Raw genomic sequence first — 22,305 nt, forward strand, 5'->3', positions numbered from 1 at the left:
CAACAAAACAATCGTCAGTTGCTATGTCACGTTTGTCGGCTTTCAAACGCAAGTGAGCTGGCTAGTTGCGGCCGGAAGTTGATATCGGTGATTCATCTCAATCAAAACCATTTCGTTCACGTCAGTCCTTGAATCGTATTTTTACAAAGAGCGGTAACTCGATTGTGACCTCATGCTTTTTCAACAATTATGTTTGGACCAACCTCAGCTATATGTCAAAGTTAAAATGTCTTTTGTGTACAAATTTTAACAGCCTAAATCTATGCATGAGCGTCGATTGCGTGTGTTTTCTCATCAGCGTTAGGTGCAACAGGGAAACTGTCTCGTTACAAAAGTGGTAAAATTTTCCGCAAAGGAAAGCACGCGGCTTGAAATCCTGTTTTCACCAACAACAACTTGCAGCTTGTTGGTCACGAATTTCCGCTATTTCAAAGCAGGTGCGTTTCCGAATGTTTTTTGTTTGTTGGGAAAACAGTTTAGTCAACTTCCCGTTTTGAAGAAAGGTGCGTTTTTTCTGGCATTATTGAGCGATGTTTCCATGAATCACGTTCAAATAAGTTCCCGAAAACATTGCGGCAGATCCCCGCGGGCACAAATTTTTATTTTTACTTAGCCGTCTACTTAAGCTCACGTGTGCATTTTGTAAGAATAAGATGAAACAAATATGAAATAGCTCAGAACTTAAATTGTTTTCACGAAAACCGGCAGATGCAATAAACTGCGCACGGATTATGAGTTTATGAAAGACAAGATGAGAAAATTGTGCTGTTTTTTACTTCAAGGAGTGTATTTGTATTGTAGTTGTTTAATTAAGCTGCAGAACTGATATGAATCAATTTGCACTGACTTTACTTTTCTTACTGCTGTACGTTGTCTATGAAGCAGAGTGTCAAGGTACGCAGCAAAACTGAAATAATCTCTGTATGAGTTGGTTTGATAGAAATGTTAGATCAATTAGTAAGCTAATATATCGACACCTATTGGTACAACTTCCATCAATAATATTACGAAGAATCTTTGATCTTATGATTACCACAGTTAAAAACGATGTAAAAAATTTACTGTAGAACAAATTTCCAGGTTACTTGAGCAGATATTGTCCACGTCAGTTGGATCAAGTAGCCGAGGGAAGAAGATGCAGAAAGCCGTGCAAGAAAAACCGAGATTGCCGAGGTCGGAGGAAAAGATGCAGATGCGACGGAGTTTGCGGACTTTCCTGCTTTAATCCATGTCAGTATGAAATCCAAACTTTTAACGCGGTTTGTTGCAAATTTTGATGATGTTAGTTGTAAAAGACGTTGCTTACCTTGACGATAACGACTCATTTATTTTCCAGTGGCTGCTTGTCTCACACTTCCAGATATAGCGAATGGAACAATCACTTACTCGCATCAGACAAAAAGATGGAGGACAACGGCAAGATACCAGTGTGATGAAGGATTCACGATTCGCGGAGTCGATTTAAGGACATGCCAAAGCGATAAGAAGTGGTCTGGGGAAGCACCTATCTGCATTTGTAAGTGAATGTTTGATTGTCGTGTTTGCTGCTGTGTTTTACAATGTTTTACAAATTGTGTGATTTTCCCAAACTGCCTAAACAATACTTGCTAATATTGTGACATATATTTGTGAAAATCCATTTAGTAATCCGGTTTGAGATTTCAAAATGTGCAACAAAACGTCAAAAACCCTGAAGAGTGTATATAGCCATCAGGCACATTGCTATATCTTATAAACCGCAAGCTAAACAACAAAGCGTACGGCAGCAGCACTTGACTGTAAAGTCAGGCACCTGAAGGCACCAGCAGATCCATTTAAGCTCTTTTTTTGTTGGGTTTAAATTTTGCGGAAATGCGATTGATCATCAATATCTGACGTAAGGAAATGAACGTTTCGATGGGTCATTGTGATTTATGGAACCCTGAAGACTATTTTGTTGTGGAAAAGCAAAGATTCGGGTGTTGTTTTAATTGCAATCAATTTATCCACAACATTTCAAATCGCATTCTTTGCTATCATACAGTGTGAGAGCAACAAATGCGGTTTACTTAAATTCTGTGGATATTAGCTTGTGAAGTTTTAAGTTTTTTATGCATGCACCTTGCCTTTTGTTTATTCCACAGGTAACTTGTAGAGGTTAGTAGCGGTGCTGTAGCAAATTCGCCTTCACAATAATTACTTAAAAACAATTCTCACATTCCATTAAAACAACCCAAAGTGGCCTAAATTACCGGTTTAAATGTTTTTATGGGTTTAATTGTTTAATACTTGTACGATTACAGCACGAAACGTGCTTCGGCGCGTAGAGCGTTTTGCGCAGCCATCTTTTCACGCATGATTAATCGCGTTGGTTGCTATATCGCTCGTTCCTTGTATATGGAGCTTTTAATTGTTTGTTTTGTGTATAAGAGATGCTTATGGGTTCAGTTAGGTAGAAAATTATGACTAATACTGTATTTACTTTTTGGTTTACCTTTTTAAGTGTTATAGATTGGTACAAGATTGTTATGATGAAATCAGTATCAGGAATGTGATCAACGCATATTTTAACTCAGTAGACCTGTCACCTTTCAGATTTCTGGAAAGATTTTTATAGCGAATAATCGACGAGATTGTAATTACGATGACTTGGTGTTTAAAACTAACGGTAATGTAGACTTTCAAAACGATACATGTTCTACTCACGTGATGCACCATCATTAACGTGCGCAACAATACGTTTGACTCCAAGGCGTCTTTTGTAGAAACGTCTGTTTATTATCATGATTATATAAAATGTGAACTGCATGGGGTTTTAAGTTTTAAAACTCCATGGTCCATCAAACACTCGGCCTTCGTTTAAGGTTCAAGCTTCTCGGTTGTATGATAAATTAGCATAATAGTCGGTCTTCTTTTTAAGCGTTGAACAGATGCGGCCAATCTCTGAATTTTGGCGGCGTCAGAGAACAAGTGGCCATCTTGACGAGAGTTGTTGGTGGCATCGACGCTGAGGAAGGTGCCTGGCCGTGGCAAGCTGTTTTGGTTTTCGGCCATTCAAATGCATATTCGGTAACAAGGGAATGTTTTATTTGATTGCGTCACTACGACGAGGCGCGAAACTCACAGTATTAGCATCTTGGCCTATGTATATACTTGCTCTAAATATGAACGTAATTTTTAGAATGGAAACGATACAACTGATCGCAGTAATTCAAATCTTTACTAGTCATCGACAGGCTTAAGAGCGGTTTTTGTGTTACAGAGCTTCCAAACAGGCTTGAAAGGCGGAGGTTCCCTTATTAGTGAGCACTGGGTGCTTACTGCAGCTCACGTGATTGCAGAACTGGAAACTTACGAAGATTATCTCGAAGATACGGTCATTGCCTTAGGTAAGATCGAGCGTTTGGTGTGCTCAACATATTAGTCTTTTTATAGTTCAAAACATCTAAGCTGTTGTTCACGTCACTGTACATTTTTTTGTTTTCGTGAAGGTTTCAACGAACTTCCAAACCAGGAATTGCCTTTTACGAGAAAAGCAAAACTCTTCCGTCCCCGTTTCATTGTTAAACATCCGAAATACGAAATTGCGGGATTATTTGACTTCGACATCGCTTTAGTGAGCCAATTTCGTAAATATTTTATTGATATATCACTCTTGTTGCTTCGCTTCACGGTCATTTATTTTAGGTCCGACTCGGAAAAGAAATAACGATTGACTCCAGGAACCGATTTGCAGCTTTGAACGGAGGAGCAGACGGTGAAGTGGAATTTACCAACTTCATCCGCCCTGTCTGTCTCCCCTGCAGCGGTACCTGCATCACTCCGAATCTTCTCGTGGATGAGGATGGAACATCTCTTCTCCGCGGAGACGAAACTCCGGAGGAAGCTTGTAGGATCGAAGGTGTGTGAAGTTCTAGCAAGTTACTGATTACTTCTATGGCTTCAATTACTGGTTACTATTATTTGTAGAGATAACTTCTAGCAAATCTCTTCATGATAAAGACTAAATATGCAGGAGAATGGCTGTCGGGACGCAAGAGTTCCAGCGACAATGTAGAAGCGATCGTCACTGGTTTCGGAAGCACCAGACAAAGATCAGGAAATTCCTATTCTTTTGCGACACCGGCTCTCACTTTGCAACAAGGAGTTTTGAAATTTCAAAACGATGACGAGTAAGTTTAATAGAGAAGTTTAAGAAACAACCAGCCAAAACTGCCACTAAAAATGCACTTTTTCTGCGTAGTGGTCAAGGTCTGAGTTTTTAAATAAAGATGTTTTGTCAGATTTAAAAGATGAATTCTTTAATATAGTTTGTTTTTGTATATAAGTTGAGATGACTGCAAATAGTGAGCCTTATATCGACCTTCAGGTATCCGATTTGTACTGCACGCGTTGTTAAACCCGCGCATCACAGACTTAAAACGTCATACGGGCAGTGTGCAAAAAAGTAAAACTGAGTTGAATATTTTTAAATGATAAACTCACAGGTGCAAAAGTGCGTTGAGCAAAATCAACCGATTGCAAGCAGAAGCTTTTCCCGGATTCAACGTCGAGATCTTGTTCACTCCTCAGATGCTCTGCGCTCGATCTGGGATGCTTGATGAGGACGTTGATGCTTGCCAAGGAGACAGCGGAGGTTCTGTTGTGAGAGAGGTGGAGTAGTAATTATGCTCTCAAACTAAGCTTCAAACTTTAAATTAGTTATCTCAATTTATACCTTAAAATACGTAAACGTACGTTCATGTAAAACGCTTAAACGCTATTACGCCCTACGTAAGAAACCGCAGGCTATGCCCTTTATATAGCAAGTCATACAACATAGCATACATGGGCATTCCTCATAGTTATCAAAAAGTATTTTATTGTATGGTATGTTATATTTATTTTTATAAATCATTAAAAAAGATCGTCAATTCTTCACCCGGTGATCGTTGCTGGGTCCAATTGGGAGTGGTCAGTTTTGGCTACGGATGCGCATACAGAGTCGGAGACTACACCTACCCGGGATATTACGCCGATGTCTCCACGGTCTTTCACTGGATTCAACGTGTAAGCAAGTGATAATGATAATGTGTTTTTATTCTGACTATTGATGTGCTTAGCATTGTTGTGGATGTACTGTAAACGACTTTAACTGTTTATGATATGTTGTACGCAGTGCAGGAACCGATTGGTGAACGAACCAGCAAACACTACAGTTACATGTATAGAAGGTAGAGCATTGCTTTGTTAACCACTATCTGTTCCCAATTAAACTTGAGCTTGGAAAAGTTACTATTCACTCCTTTTATCAACTTTATGTAAATCAGGTTAAATTAAAATCAAATTATGGCCCAATAGTCACATTAACAATTCACAAGTTTCTTCTGATACGCAGCCGCTACTTGCCGGGTTCTGAGCATACCACCTGGCGTCGATTCTCGCAGCACTAGTCTCCCTCTACTGGAGGAAGGCATTGAAGTGGAAGCTTATGAGATCCTTCATTTTTCCTGCATTGATGAGCTGGCAACATTGCAAGGAAGAGCATCTGTCACTTGTCTTTTGGATGGCACTTTCAGTCATCCCTATCCTACCGGATGCGGTAAGAGTATTACTTAAATGTTGTTTGATACTTCATTTCAATTACAAATGTTTTGTCTAAAAGAACAATTTGTTTGTTTTTACTCAGTGGTACACTATTTAAACGGTTTCTTTGTTATTGTTTCAGTGCGCTTGTGTACGGTACCGCCTTATCCCAGCGACGTATCAGCTGTCATTGCAAACGGGACAGAAGCGTTGGCTAATACTAAGTTCTTTCCGCCAACGGAGATCAGGTTTTCGTGCTTGAACGATGAAGAATTTATAAGAGGAAATAGTGCTATCACCTGTCAAACCAATGGCTCATGGTCTGGAGATGTGCCCACTGGATGCGGTGAGAAACTTCGGATAATATATAAGTGAAAGCATGATGTTGTGGGGTAAATATTGTTTTGCAATACAGTACTACCTTACTCCAGAAATCGGATTCTACAAAAAACTAGACTTATATTTATACGTTTACATCAAATATAGCCTACGTCACGAAACTTTGGGCTTAAAAAAACTTGGCAACCGCAGCATTTTCGATTATCGCCGTAAAAGAAAAGAATGCTTGAAGAAGTATTTTAACAAATTTATCAAAACTTTTTATTTCGTTAAGTGAGGGTCTGCACAATCCCCAGCTTCCCAAATGGTGTAGCCGCTGCGACGTCCCACCAAGGACTCATTCTCTCCAACTTGCAGGTGGATGAAGGGACCACAGTGCAATTTTCCTGCCTAAATGACCGGGCTACTTTGCAAGGAAATAATGTCCTTCTCTGCCAGGATGATGGAACTTGGAACGGATCACTTCCGACCGCCTGCGGTAGGAATGTAAAACAAAAATTTGTCGTTTTTTGTTTTCCTGAACGTTTATATAATGGTTGCTATTTTATAGAAAAAGGTTAGACGATAGTCTAACGTTGGTTTAACGTAGAGGTTATTTTAATAATGCAATAACTTGCTCATTTTAACTTACACACTAGGCTACATACCTTTTGCCCTGATGTAATACACAATCATTGCAGAAAGTTAGCCTGTGTGGCCAAAGTCAGGTCGTGACACCAGTGTCATAGATGAGCTGTTTATTAGGAACGTTTTGCTTCATCTGTAGATCTTCCAAGAATTAGATTTTGCTACGGATCGGGAGATCCCCACTATACGTCATTCGATGGGAAGAGATTCGACTTCCAGGGAACGTGTTCTTACATCCTGGTGCAGAATTCGACAAACACTCCTACTCCATTCCAAGTCGAGGTAATTTGGACTTTTTAATAATACAGCAGTCTATGCAGAAGCTTTGTAGTAAATGAGGAGTAATTAATGCTGCGTTGGACTTACTTTTCCATCAAAATATTTGTGACTGAGAGAAATAAAGCTGACGTATTTTTGGCAAAATGAGTTGTAGCTTAGGTCTATCGTATTTTGTTAAAGTGGACATTTATACTTTAGAAAAAATTTTTGCATGTACAAATTTTACCAGACTAGTATGTTATTAGGTTGATAACGAACACAGAGGTGGTAACAGCAGAGTAGCATGGTTGCGTAAAGCAATGGTTTACATTGGAAATACACCACCTATAGAGTTGACAAAAGGACCAACTGTTAAGGTTAGACCTATACTGTAGTATAAATGTTTACGTAGATTATTCACTTCAACGATGACAATAGCATCATAAAATTACCATCTTTTTTGACCGGACTTGGTTCATATTTTTAAACTTATTACTGATGTACCATAAGTATAAAAATAAATTGGATTAAGTAAAGGTTTCTTGTCGTAGGTTGGCCCGGGAACGGTTAACTTACCATATGTAAAAGCAGTACATGGTGTAGAAATTCGTCGAAACGGAAGGTTCGTCCGGATCGAGACGTCGATTGGTCTAGTCGTAGATTACGATGGGAATTCTTACATTGCTGTTGGGCTACCTGAACAATACATGAGCCGGGTTAACGGTATGTAGGATATTGTTTTTTTTCTAAGTGAACGCTGGAGAATACTTTTAAAGGCCGCTATTATTTTGTGTGAAAAGTTTGTCTTATTTCAATGGCTACATGTACAACTGAATAAACAGGCAAAAAAATGGTTAGGAGATTATTGCCAGAAGTAGTCTATGTTTCAAAAGTGTTTTATTTCAGTTTATTTCGTGAACAGAGTTCTTTGATATGGGATCAACTTGTTTTTGCGCAAGCCAGCCCCTTTAAAGCTGTCCTTGGTGACATTTATAGCTATAGGGACAAGGGGCACCAAATCTTTGTTAGTCTTTAGTAGAACATTAAAAGTGAATATTAGAATTTGTACACGTTTTGCAGGTCTGTGTGGAAACAACAACGAAGACAGTTCAGATGATTTTGAAAATCTTGAGAATGGTGAAATATATCCTGATAATCAGGTTGCTTCATTTGGAAATCAATTCCAGACCCCTACAAAGCAGGAGTGAGTTAATATTATTTGGTTATTAACTTGATGTGCACCTAAATCTTCATTAATTTTTGTAACCTACAGTATCATAAAAGGTAGTGATTTGCTAAAGATGTAAAGCTATAAACAAGTCTATGATGGTATTTGCAGTGGATAAATCAAAAAACATTGTCTCAATCTTTTGTCATAGTACCAATCTTGTTTTACGTTTTGCCCAGCAGACCAGATTAACTTTGAGAAACTTTGCCTAGTTGTAAAGCTACATAGCCTGATTGATTTATTTTGAATTTTAGGTGTCAAGTATTGTCAGATGAAGAAAACAATATAGAATGTCCGCAGAGAGAGAGCTTTGCTGATAGATGCCATATTTTGATAGATGAAGACGGTTGCTTTGCAAAGTGTCACCAGGTTTTCGACCCTCAGCCATCCTATGACGTGAGTCGGTCTGCACGGTGTCTGTTCGTACCGTTAGAGTGTCAAGTGAGAGCGTTTTTGACAATGCATGTTTGCAGGACTGTGTGTTTGACGCCTGTGCTTACAATGATCCTCAAGCATCGCTTGAAAACAATGTGGGCTCATACGCGAAGAAATGTCAAGATTTTGGTGTCGTCATTTGCCCGACGTGGAGACAGGAAACAAATACAGGTTATTACACGTGACATTGCATCCTTTGCGATTTACCCGAATTGTCATGGATTCTCAAGCATAAAAGCTCTGTATAAGGCTCATGTTAAATTCCCAGTTCAAATGGGCAAAAACAAAACTTAACACAACACAGACCAGTTCAACGCGATTTTTTTATATTTAGCCTCCAATGGTTTTCTATGGCGAAATTCATAAGACTTAATGGTTAACATTTCTTTCATCCCACTCTAATGGGAAATGTAATTCATTTGATTTCATCTTATTTTACCCTACCCTAATTTTAAGTATTTTCTAAAAGTATACTGCAGATTTTATTGAATGCTGCACTCATATAAAGTTGAATTGTCTTTCATCAGAGATCACGTGTCCTCCGAACTCTGCTTATTCGAACTGCATGTCTCGTTGCCCGGCAACATGCGCAGAATCAACGTGCACAGATCGCACCTGTGTTGAAGGATGTGAATGCAACGAAGGCTATGTGTTGTCAGGAGACGAATGTGTGTTGAAATCAGAATGTGGATGCACGAGAGGAGCTCGATATTACAAGGTACATGGGTATTTTTTTCCATTTTACCATTTAGCGGTTTAGTCCAATTAAGTAGCCTATACTTGCTACGAATAACGTATATAATGCACTTACAGCCATAACTAACAGTTTTGGATACCTTCCTTCAAAAATTATCATATAAAAGGAGATAGTTTATTTATTTATTTGCAAGCAAACGTTACCGAATAATTTAGCAAAACAGTAAACCCATGTTTTGCTTTTAGGCCGGAGAAAGCTATTATGACAAGGACTGCTCCAGAAAATGCACCTGCGAAAGCGGAACGATCAATTGTGAAGAATTTTTCTGCGGAGAAGGAGAGGAATGTGGGAGAGATGCAAGAGGAATAAGATCTTGCGTACCAGCAGGTGACATGAAAATAGACATAGCTTGCAAGTTCAATTAACAATTTAGGTCGTACGAGATCAAGGCAAATCACAAACACTGACGTCTCCTGAGTAATATATTGTTTACTTTCGCGTTTTATTCATACATATTCTGTTTGTGTCAACATTTCTGTTAATTTTTATCAAAAATAAGTTATAGAAGTTAAACAAACGCCCTATAAATGTCTATTTGTGGGCTACTGTAGTAAGTCACTTACTATACCATATATATTATTATGTTGCTATGGAACTGACTAAAGCCATAACACTTAGTACCAAAATAATTCCAAGTTACTCAATCTCTTAATCACCAATTCAAACACATTTTTTCAGGATTTGGAACATGCATAGCATGGGGAGATCCCCATTACATGACCTTCGACGGCAGTGGCTGGTTTGACTTTATGGGAATTTGCGAATATTACATGGCGCGTACGCACAGGATTCCTGGTTCCGATCCCTCTTGGTTCTCCATCAAAGCTTCGAACGAGCATAGAGGAAGTAATACCAGGGTGTCTTACTTGCGAAACGTTACGGTAGGGTTCTTTGGAGGAGAAGTGGTATTCGATTTAGAAAAAAACGGGGTTATTAAGGTGAGGAGAGTTTTTGTTAATTGTACGATTACGATAAGCTAATTATCGGCCGTTTATAATCTTTCAATGTTGACCTAAGAATTTAAGTTATTTCAAAATAGATGTTTGAACTAACAATCAGGATTTTTCTACACAGTTCAACGATAAAGTTATCCAAAGTTACGCTTCAGATCAGGTGACAATCTCACCGTCTGGAAGAACAATTCTTCTGAAGACCGTTTATGGTTTGACTGTTAAATTTGATGGAAGTAGGCTGCAGATAACTCTACCAAGTACATACATGAAGAAGGTAACAGCTTCACTTGTTTCTAGACAAGCAATAATTTTTATTACATGTAATGTTAGCAATGTTACGTTAATATTTATACTAATGATATTTGATTCTCAATCATAGGTACAAGGCCTTTGCGGAAATTACAGCAACCTCCGAGAGGACGATTTGGAAACAATGTCTGGAGTGGTTACAAACGATTTCAACGTATTCGCTCAGAGCTACATAGTTGGGAATTGTCCGACACCGGATCTTCCAGAACCATTTGTTTGTAGTGACGAAAACCAACTAAGATGGTAAACCAAATTCTTTTGAATCTAGCATTCGTGTTGTGGATTTCATTTTATATGTAACTTTGCTAGCGTCCAAGCTTATATAACCTGGCCGTTCCAACCATTCACTAGTTCTGTATATAGACTTTTATATGCTTAATGTTTTGGTCAATTTTTATGCTTTCAGTGAAAATTAGTTTCAACTAAAAAGTCAGATTGGTGTTTTTAGAAATTCAGTAACATAACTAACAAGATACACCCAGTAATAGGTCAATAGCTAAATAACATGATTGTTTGCTACTTTCAAGTTAGTCACGTCTTCCTTTATGTAGGGGAAGTGATGAAGCATGTGGAGCACTGACCAAGGATGAGGGAGTGCTTGCCTCCTGTCATGGTACAGTGGACGTACAAAGCTTCTTTGAAAAATGCGTGTTTGATGTTTGTGCGACTGACGGCGATCAATTCACTTTGTCTCAGGTACTTTCATTTATAGTTTAAAACTTTCAGTAGACTTTGAATTATGACCTATGTAAGGTAAATTTGTATAAAATAATTCGTCACGTACGAAGCAAGTCAGGTTAGGATCAGGCAAGTTCAAACCTTGGTGAAAAACTACAAACCGATGAAACCATTCAGTACTTCTTGTATTTCCGCCTTCAATTCTGAAATACTTTACAAATGAAAGTATTAATTTCTTCACTACGCTGGTGATGGGCCTTCTTCTCATCTCTTGTGCTTAAACTGTACAGGCGCTGGAAACCTATGCTGCTGAATGTCAAAGCAAGGGAGTGAAGTTATGTAACTGGCGTAGCAACAACCCCACGGAGAACATCCAGTGTCCATCACACAGTCACTACGATGGCTGTGCCTCGCCTTGTCCCGATACTTGTCCATCGCCATTTGCTTCTGCAAAGTAGATTGATGATTTAAAATAACTCCATTGGTCATTTATTTACTGTAAAATGTGAAGCTTTCTGTCTATGGCTTGGTCTAAGATTGTTGAAACATGTAAAAGTTTGACAAGTTGAAAATATATCGCTTAATTTGATTAGTTGCGCTATTCCTGGATTTGTTGAAGATTGTGTATGTGACGTCGGTTACGTTCGAGACCAGAATATTTGCATCCGTAAGACAGAATGCGGAACGACCGAAAATGGTGTCTACGTCAGCCAAAGTGGTGGTAAATTAATACTTATTGGTCACTTTCATGAAAAGAAACAAAAGAGTTGAAACAGTAAGAAAAAAGACTTGAAGTCAAACTACATAGCGACGACGAAAGAAACTTTTTTCTTATCAGGTGAAAAGGAATTGCAGAAGTTATGGGGAAGGACAACTGTTTTGAACAGGGAAGTGTCCTCCATTTTTCCTGGCTGGCATAACTACAGATACGACCACGCTGGGAAAGCTGGACATACTGGGAACGAAGTGACTTCAATTGGAGATGGCGGAGACGATATGTACGACACTGGCAATATGGTAAGAGATGAAGAAAGCGTTATTTGAAACAAGGTATAAGGAAACACTATCCAACTTAAAAGATAACATTACTTTATGTTCATAAATTTAGTTAGCTTTGAAATTAACTTTTGCTCTTGATATGAAACAAGTTATTTCCACATATACCTATATCCTATAGTTTCGTGTACACTGTGCAAGCTAATCATGCAGTGAATTTTAAAAGGTAGTATTCTTCGTGACCGTCTGTGATTATATACATCACTGACTTTTGCCTAATATGATTTATAGCATGTATGAGTTAATAAGTTAGCGCATTATACGCTCGAATCATTGAAAGAATTGTCACAGGTGAAGTTTTATGAAGGAAAAGCAGAACCTACGTCACCGCTTGCATACAACAAACTTCATACGTAAGTGTACACTGTATGGCTTATAGACGAACAACGTGTCCGAACTTACCTTTTGTGAAAGTGTACCGTTAACCAAAACCGTTATTAAACAAACTAACATACAATCGAAAATTTCGTTGGTCTTCATTGATTAATACTGGAAAACTGCTTTCGATTTAATTTAAGTTTTTTGCATTCCGTAGATTCCCAAGTTTTTCAGTCAGGCTAGGAGGAAGCATTTACCCATTCTTGGCCCTTTCCTGGATTAGCAATCCATCTGGTGAATCGAAAACTTACACATTGCAGGCAAGACAGTTTTTTCGATCTTCTTTTCTTGCGTATACAAACTACCACCTGTTGTCTTCGTTGTCTTCTACAAAGATACCTGCTATTACATTAGATGTTATAGTAGGTTGTTATCTTTAATGCTGCTTTTGAACTGTTGTGAGTTGTTGATCGTGGTTGGATTGCAAATATGTTATACACTTGCCCATAGTTTTAACCGTTTTAATCATGTGAAGGTGAGCGGAGAAGCCGGAGCAGACGGGAACGGGAACATCAACACGGCCAGCGGACGCATTGTTGACTTCGGAGCGAATTTGAAGTATCATATGTTTCAGCTTAATAATGCTGGAAACGACCCAACTATATGCGAAGTCTACTTCGTCATTGAACACGAGGTTAAAACTGTTCCTACTTTTATTTTAGCACTACGGGGTATGAGGCTAGTTTCGTACGTCACTTCCTGCGATTGAAATGAAATATACTTGCCTGGCATTAGAACTGTGTTAACTTGTTGCGCGCAGGAATGGGAGTCAGTATTGGATGGTGATTTCAACATCCTTCGATTTTCGAATGGAACAGAAGTCCTGAATAATGCAGTACGGTTGGAAGGAGTTGCACAGGACGTGGCAATGGGTTATGCACTTTTATCCGTGTAAGCTACAGTATAGCTCCCTATAAACTGGACGATTTAAGTAATGAGATGTTTGAATGGTTTTTGCCTTCTTTTGCTTTCAAACTGCAATTTTAGGACCCAGGGAGCCAGAATTCCGGTCGAAAAAGTTGAATATTTCCTTCGACGTTTGGTTCAGCATTTACTCGGTATTTGAACTGTTCGTTGCAATAAACGCAAAGCTAATGCTGTATCACTACTTTTGTTGAAATAGATTGACTGTGAAGTATTTTCCGATTTTCCGATATATTTTATCTTTATGGACGGTTGTAGTAACAAAATAATTTTTGCCAATAACCTCTTGAAAATGAATTTTTTCGTTTTACAGAGATTGACATTCCTCTAACGACCACACCTGTTCCCGTAAGCACGACACCGGAAGTATCATCCGCAGAAGGCAAGTTCCCGTTTTGAATCTGTCCAATGTCTTCTAATTGTAAACTTAGTCGTGAAATGAGCTTAATAGCTGCGCGGGCTGTATAACAACTGCTAATATTACTGTAGGTGGTTGTTTTTAAGCTACGAATAGGAAAGAATTATTATTAATTTTAAAAACGGTACGATTGTTTTGCAACCTGCTACACTTCATCATTTTAAACACATCCTTTACGCGCTTTAGTGCTGGTGTTGCCGTGTCCAGCTGACAGTTGGACACAATGGTTTGATGTTGACGATCCTACCGGTGACTGCGATTGTGAGAATTTTGAATTCCTTCAAGAACGGTTTTCTAATCCCGTCTGCTCGTCGCCGATCAACTTCGAAGCTCGTACAGTTGGTAGCCATATTCCGTACAATCCCAACCAGCCAAATATTCGAGCCGGACTGGGATTCGGCTTTGCGTGTTTCAACCAACCTAATGTCAGTTGTGACGACTACGAGATTCGATACTGCTGTCCTTCAGGTATATCCTTATACCGGTGCTATATATATTGTCCATATCTTTCCATTTTTCTTATCTTGTATCTAGGAGGGTAGGTTAGGGTGAAAAATACGATAAATTTTTCCTTGCAGCCTGGTGTTGGCCAGAATCATGCAGCGGAGGTTAATTTGTTGGAATCGCATCTCGACGCGGTAGTTTTCACGAAATATACCTTACATTAGCTTTGTTAAAAGCAAACAATTAGAGACCCACGTTTTAGGGTTTTAATTAACTAAAAATAGGACATACATCTAAAAACAAATAAAAGGTTAATAGTTATTACAGTACGGATACATTTGACATCACTCTTTTCACGTGCATCTACTTATGAGCTATTGGCCACGTAACTGTTTGGTAGTAAACTCACAACGATGAAGTTGTACACAAACATCTTACTTATAGATGGGAGATAATAAAGATATAAAACTCTCAATATAACAATATCATGACCCAAAGCCGCAAATATATTACTTGAAACGAAACATTAAACAGATCCGTTTGTTCCAATAGAAGCCAAATTATGTTAATTTAACCTTAAAACGTTGCATAAGTCAAAAAAACTTACACTTTTGCGGACGTTGTGCGTTTGGCAGTCAAGGCAAAGTGAGAGCAAAATAACTACTCAAACTGGATTGTCACGTATAGGTAACACGTATCTTGAAACCATTGTTTTTGTTTTAAGAAACGCTCGTTAGTTGGGAATAATAAAGTTTGATGAATTAAAATTGCTGAATATGCTTTTTTTGAATCTAGTAGAAATGCGAGCATTGCACCGAACCTATTTCATATATTTTGAGATTGACACCTACAGGATTGTTAAGAGTGACAGTTATAGTTTTTCTGTTTATCAATCACATTTGGCAACGGTGGCGTGTCCATGGTGCTATATCGCAAAAAGTTGTTTGTCTGAGGTGACATTGTAGCGCATAGCTACCAACATATTGGAACACTTGAAATTGCGTCAGTAAGTATGCATTAATACTTTGGAATAATGAATTGTGTTTTTTTAGGTGGAAACATATCCCTAGGATTATTCTGGAACAGAACATCTCTCCTATCCAACGATATAACCAGCGTCATCCAAAGGTGGAACAATTATGTTTATGATGATGTAAGAACTCCACAAATCACAATTGTTGATGGTGGGAATGATATGTACGACAATGGAAATTTGGTAAGTCGAAGATCACTCTTACCAATTTTGATTTAATGGTATGTGATGCTTTTTATGACGACTTAGATGTTTTCTGAAATGTTTCTATTTGTTATTTTTAATTAGTTTTAATATTATGTTATAGTCAACTTTAATTTCGCGTCCGCTGATAAGTAAGTTAAATGTTTGTAATTTAAACAAATTACAATGAATTTAAGAACCACAATAGCTATAGTCATGTACTGAAAATAGCTGTTTCGAACACAACTACTTTTTATAGGATCTACTGTAAACAGTAAATGTACTTAAGAACAGGTTTTGCCAACGCAGTTATGATAATTAATAACTATGAATAGGTAAGGTTTTATGAAGACAGTGCTGAACCAGAAAATCCTCTCCCGTACAACTCTGAACTCATGTAAGCTTAAGCATTGTTAACAAAATCATCTTCATAGTAATTTGAAAGGTTTTTAGCCAAAAATAGAAAAGGTTTATGGTATTGAAATCTGCTTGCATTTTTCTTAGAGGCTCAACCTTTCATCTGCAAGTTGGAGGAACGACTCACCCTTTTATGATGCTGGCTTGGATAACCAATAAAAATAGGACACGTCATTCATACACAATTGACGTAAGTTATTATCAACTATTGTCAAACAGTTTAATTGTTTATTTGAAAGTTTAAGCTGGTACATAATTCCAGTTCTAACTTTACATAGATGTAAGGCGCTAAAAATTGTAGTTCTTAATTGTCGTCATCTTTCCTTAAATTTTTTAAACAATTTAGGTGAGAAGTGCAACTGGCGCAGACGGTGGCGGAAGCATTGCTATTTATAACGGGACCCTTACGGAAGAAAGTGTCACAGTGGAATATCATTCTTTCCAAATACATGGAGCGTCTGATCCTTCCATTTGCGAGGTTTACTTCACCATGTACAGCCAGGTGGTTAAGTAACTTCTAAATGACCACGAATGCAGTTTAATAAAAGAAACAAATGAATTAAATTTCAAGTTAGACAGATGTTTTGTTTTCAACGAATGACCTGTTTCATTTAGGCAAAATGGGCGTCTATTCCAGGGGATTCGTTTGATGTGGTCGCTTTTTCAGCTGTGACTGATCCCACTGCAAATTCAGTGACTTTATCGGGAACACCCAGCAATGTGTTAATGGGGTACATGCTATTGTCAAGGTATACTTAACTGACTTAATGTTGCAGATTTGTGTTTGTAACGAACCCACATACATATGTATATACATATCTTATAGCAAATGATTTATACAGCAGCCTTAAAAAATCTGCTCAGTGCATTTGAAAATGTTTAGTATAATATTTCTGAAATTTTACTTTTTAACATGTCAAAAGCACATACATATCTTTTATTTTGTTTTTGTTTTCATGAAACAATCTTTGTTCTAATGGCACAAAATATAATTTTAGAATATCTGGTGGCCTTATTCACGGCAGTGAAGTCCAAAGAACGTTGATTAGTTTAATGCAACGTTTACAAGGTATATTGACATTTTTGTGCATATTTCTGATGTTTTCTGTGCAGTATATTAATTTGGTTTTTACTACAATGCTATGGCTGAGTGTATGTACTTTGTGTTTGCATTTACAGGACAGGCTTCGAACTTGGAGGAACTAAAATCAAAAGGTTTTTCTCACATATAATATTTCCACATCCTGCTCTAAATTACAGTATAATAAGAAACATTTAATGTTTGTTTTGATACAATGAAGTAAAGACATCCTTGCCAGCTTGCTACTCGTTTAGAAACTCATTAGGAGTTGGTTGAAATCTTGCTTCTACGAGTAAAGTACTAGTGCATTAAACAAAGTACAACTGTTCCCTTGTTAAAACCATGATGCTCATTTTAGTTGTAAACCAAACCTTGGATGCTATCAAAAGATCAAACCTAGATCTCACAACTTCCTACCCCAACTGGTACAATTACACATATGACGGGGGTCCGAACTTCATAAACGATGGTGGAAATGACATGTTTGATGGAGCGAACAGGGTAGATATCTAACTGCATCCTCTATTTTTGGTTTATTTAATAAAGTCTGTGATTTTGCAGAATACTAAAAACGAGATGTTTATTTTTCATAATTTATAATTTTTTTTATCTTAACCTTAGATATCCATTTATGAAGATGGTATTCTTGACATAGCTGATGTGTTGTATAATCAACTTTACAAGTATGACAACCTCTTCTTTACGCTGTTTTAAAGCATCTTATTTATAGTTTTTGTCCAATATTTAGCAAAAATTTCACCGTAGAGCTTTTATTAACTGTAAGAAACAGTCTGCTATATAGGCATTGGTTTATATAACGTATGTTAATTTCACGGTAATATAGTTGCACACGATACAACTAACAAGTGGTTCCTTCAGGTCATTTAACTTCGAATTCCAAAGCTCAGCAGGTGAACCTTTCCTTTCCATTCTTTGGGTTTTTAACGATAACAACCGACCCTTAAATATCACATTGCAGGTAAAATTACTTCTCAGGTAACTTTGGCTAAAAATCACTGTTAGTTTTTTGGTAATTTTATGATGATTGTCAGGCAGAGCTACAAGTAATTTAATGGGTGCAATAATCTATCCCTTACGATTATATTATATTTCTAGCATTATATTTCGAGGTATTTTTACGTTTATCTTTATGTTTTGTCTTTACATTTTTTTTAATCACCTTCAAGTCATTTTATTAAAAATTTTTAGGTCACAGGAAACCCTGGAGCTGACGGATCTGGAGAAATAACAAATTTAAGTGGAAATTTGACTTCTGGAGATTACCGAATGAGTTACCATGTTTTTGAAATGCACGGAGCAACAGACCCGACGATTTGTGAAGTTTACTTTGCAGTGCACAACACTGCTGTGAGTACGCAATCACTTAAAGGATACATAAAAAATAGGAAATTTAGAAAACTAACTTTACGACGGAATGAAATGTGATCGTCTGTTTTTCGCTCATTCGATCCCGGATGAAATTATCAAATAACCAAGAATGTTCCATTTGAAGAATTCCAAAGTTGTTTCCAAGCATCTTCTCCATCAGCACAACCCAAAAATTTAAATAGTTTAATTTTATTTATTTATGATTATTCTCTGATTCACTTTGTAGCTTTGGAATTCGACGCCGGCTGCATTTACCGTAAGTCGCTTTACGACTTCTACGCAAATCTTGGACAACTCTGTACAGCTTGTGGGAAATCCCCGCAACGTCATGATGGGGTACACGTTGTTGTCCAAGTAAGTGATAAATATCTATAACACACGAAATATATGTACGCCAAATACACTAGTCTTCATACTTTTGTCTGGTGTACTTTATGGTATTTACAACATGAAAATATTTTTCAGTATAGACTAATACTAACATAAGAATAATCACTTGGCACTTAGAATAAGCAAAATCTGAATTTAGGTTTCCGACTGCTCTCATCAGCAAAAGCGAAGTAGAAGTTGTGCTGGACAGAATACTGGAAAGGATTACCACAATTGACGTTGACTTTGATGAGATTCCTCAATAAGAGATTAAAGTTTCGAATTGTGAATACAATTACAATTGAACTTAATAAAAAAAAAACTTACAATCGAATGTTGTTATACAAATTCAGGTCTAAATACTTTAACTGCCAAGCAGGAGTGTGATATGCTTTGTTCATGCAGGAAAGCTGGTTAAATTTATTTAGCCTTTTTTTCCAAGAAAAATCATTTTTATCATATAACTTGAGAAGGCAGTTAGACAGTTAGGCATATAGCGGCAGTTAAGTTGAAACTGGTGTACAGAAATAATTATACCCATTTAAATCAAAATGTATTTCACGTAATATTGTGTGATTTCTTATTTTCCGATTTTCACCGTGGTGCGAACGATGTGTAAGTGGAGAGGATTAATACGTAAAAGAAAATAGGTAGTGAACTATACCGTCAGTGGCAACCAGATTTTAACTAAAATGTGGTGTCTTACTTGAGTAACCAGATAGACCAATAACAGTCATTGCCTATCTCCCTGCAAGAAGTGCTATAGCAGGAAATTACAACCTGTACAAAATTGTGTTTTCTGTTGATTATATTGAATGTGTGCAAAATCCTGCGAGCAATTACCTTTGATGACAAAGAACAAGCATGTTATAATCAAATTTTTTATTTTTGGGCATGTTCGAGTTTACTCGTGAATCTTGCGTGAGAAATTGGATCTCTTTTGATGCTCAGCCGTTTAAAATATCGACATAAATTTTGCATACTTTGGAGTAATCCGACTTGGACAAAATTCTCCAACTTCTGACATAGTTTAAAGTTTATCTCAATTTTATTTTATTTTTAAAGTCAAGTTCACAACTGTAATTTTGTAATTTCACAATAATAAACATTTTTTTAGTTTTATAAGATCCGCTTACATACATACGTTTACAAAAATCAGCAATACATTTTTTTAAACGGCTATACATGAATTTGTTTGAGATTTCTTCCGAAGATTTTTGCTATTTCAAGACAAAACTCCCTCTCTCGAAGACTGTAAATTGGAACATTTACAAAGCTGAAAAATTTTACAGAAAATAATTTCAAATTAAAGAAACAAGTTTGTTTATTTTAAACATATCAATGCAAGCCGTTCCTGTATCATAATGATGCATTGTTAGTTCTTCTCAAAATCATTTACAACGAAATAATATAAATCGATTAGCCCAAGCATGAACAAATATTAATGCGTGATATGCAATAGTTATTGAAACGTACCTGTTGGCCATGCTAAGATAAAATGTGATCATGTGTGCCACTGCGAGCTGTGTACAATTGAGATGACCAGCATAATGCAATGCAACAACCACAGCCAAAGGTACTGAAAGCGTTATAGTATCTGTTAAAGCTATTCAACTTTATTATGACCGGTTATGAGTAAAAAACACCCGAATCAAATAGGTAATCGCTTCAAGGAACTTTAGCAAGTCGTCAAGAACCATGCTTCAATAACAATAATCTTTAAAGTATCTTCTGCGCATGCCGGCATGCTTAATCGGTGTTCACTTCGGTTATCTGCCCAAAAAACTTTGCATGAAATTAGATACAGGCTTACCCAAATCAAGAACATTAGGTTGCTTGCTTTGTTATTACCGAAATGGTTTTCTACTTTACCCTACGCCTAGAACCGAAAGGGGCGAATAACTAACGTACGTGTCGCCTCTGTCGACATTCCAGCACACTTGGCATGTATTTTGTGTGAATTTGAAGTGAGTCTTTAAATTACTTGCTGGGTCGCCTGAAGCGAAGGAAAAATTTTTGATTCAAGTGTTTTGATCAATATCAAAAACCTATGTATATCTACATACAGTAGAATTTGTCTAAGTCGCTTAAATTTGCGAGTTAAGCAAATAAAAGAATTTGGCAAAGACGACTTAGCCAAACTTGATACTACAGAAAACAACAGGCTTTCCGCCAGTAGCAAGCAAAGGACGGTGACTTAGGTTAGGCAAACTGACGACATAGACGAAGACGACTTGGGCGAGTTCTACTGCATATATATACACATATTTATATATATATCTATAACTTATAATAACACTTATATCAAGCCAAAGATCGTCATCAACAAATATGAAAGGTCCTCGCCCACTTAACGTGACGGTGAATCCGAGTTGCATGATAGCCACCGTCATCATGATCGACAACTGACGCTTCCTTGCTGCAGCCAAATGTTGTGATCGTTCAGTCTGTAGTTTCTTTGCCGTTAACTTGTTATTTCTGAAGATCAGCATAGCGCTGCCAACGCATAGAATACTCTACAAAAACATAATTTATAGTTTTAATTCTATATAGGCATTATGCGAATAAATCAAATAATTTTTATATGAACGTAAGTTTACCATATAAACAGTTTGGTCTTTTATTGTTTATTGTGTCGAAGCAGAACTGAATTGAACCTTTAAACCCGTTTGAGCGGACATTGTATGAAAACCGAACCTGAACCAGAACCAGAACCATATATATTAAATTTGTCTGAACCGAAACGGAACCTGATACATTGAAGACGACGAGAAAAAATCCGAACCTTTCTCAAATGTAACCACTTTTTCAGTACAATAATTTCATCCAATAGTTATAAAAAAACGCGTTTCTTTTGCTTATTTCAAAACGTGGAAAAACTTTACCCAGTCATGATGAATTTCCTTGAGCTAACGAATTGCTACTTGGGCAGTATAGTTGACGAATTTAAAAGTATGATTAGCTGGATAAGATTATTCGAACCCGGAGCGAACCGTATATAACCAAGTTAGCTGAATGTAAACCCGGAGCGGAATGGATGTGTGTATCCGATGCAAGTCTGAACCGGAGTAGAAACGTTAAGTAAAACTTTGTAAAACCTGAAACGGAGTTGAATCATTTTCCACTGCGGTTCGACTCCCTGGTTTAAGTGCTATAAGCAAAACCAAAAACTAGTACAATGTGACGTTCAACTGATCGTGATCGCTAAAACACTGATCAACAAAAAAATTCCAACATGACCAACAATATTTACTACCAATACTTGATTTCTTTGAAAAACGTACCATCACTATGTATGGCGAAACGTAAAATACAACCAGCAGTATTATGGAGGCAGTGAAGTTTGTGTCTGAAGCAAATTCCTGGATGGTGGGGTAATAGAGAAATGTCGAAGCAAAATAGGTGAAAGTAAATTTGTCAGGAAACCAAGCTGTCAAATATAAAGTAAAAAATATCAAATTTAAAACTATAAATAACCTATATTT

The 22,305-nt window shown here is 37.2% G+C and overlaps 1 protein-coding gene across 1 annotated transcript; it reads left to right on the forward strand.

The window, feature by feature from the left end:
- Positions 1 to 734: 734 nt before the first annotated feature.
- LOC143468373 (uncharacterized) lies at positions 735 to 19,195 on the forward strand. The gene is made up of 49 exons (XM_076965549.1): positions 735 to 894; positions 1,081 to 1,230; positions 1,337 to 1,516; positions 2,900 to 3,048; positions 3,242 to 3,368; positions 3,471 to 3,595; positions 3,667 to 3,880; positions 3,995 to 4,151; positions 4,467 to 4,632; positions 4,885 to 5,028; positions 5,138 to 5,192; positions 5,357 to 5,560; positions 5,687 to 5,890; positions 6,158 to 6,361; positions 6,650 to 6,792; positions 7,035 to 7,145; positions 7,320 to 7,491; positions 7,849 to 7,972; positions 8,251 to 8,392; positions 8,470 to 8,602; positions 8,959 to 9,149; positions 9,374 to 9,515; positions 9,867 to 10,126; positions 10,263 to 10,415; positions 10,521 to 10,693; positions 11,002 to 11,146; positions 11,419 to 11,582; positions 11,722 to 11,849; positions 11,967 to 12,145; positions 12,476 to 12,537; positions 12,720 to 12,822; positions 13,038 to 13,196; positions 13,323 to 13,453; positions 13,550 to 13,620; positions 13,800 to 13,868; positions 14,091 to 14,372; positions 15,401 to 15,564; positions 15,900 to 15,961; positions 16,069 to 16,171; positions 16,328 to 16,483; positions 16,597 to 16,730; positions 16,980 to 17,050; positions 17,161 to 17,196; positions 17,421 to 17,563; positions 17,684 to 17,745; positions 17,942 to 18,041; positions 18,272 to 18,430; positions 18,678 to 18,805; positions 18,981 to 19,195. Exons 1-49 carry the CDS (start codon positions 828 to 830, stop codon positions 19,084 to 19,086), a joined length of 6,807 nt encoding a protein of 2,268 aa, XP_076821664.1. The 5' UTR covers positions 735 to 827; the 3' UTR covers positions 19,087 to 19,195.
- The last annotated feature ends 3,110 nt before the right edge of the window (positions 19,196 to 22,305 follow it).

Source organism: Clavelina lepadiformis, chromosome 8 (genome assembly GCF_947623445.1).
Source record: "Clavelina lepadiformis chromosome 8, kaClaLepa1.1, whole genome shotgun sequence".
In the NCBI taxonomy this organism is placed as follows: Eukaryota; Metazoa; Chordata; class Ascidiacea; order Aplousobranchia; family Clavelinidae; genus Clavelina; species Clavelina lepadiformis.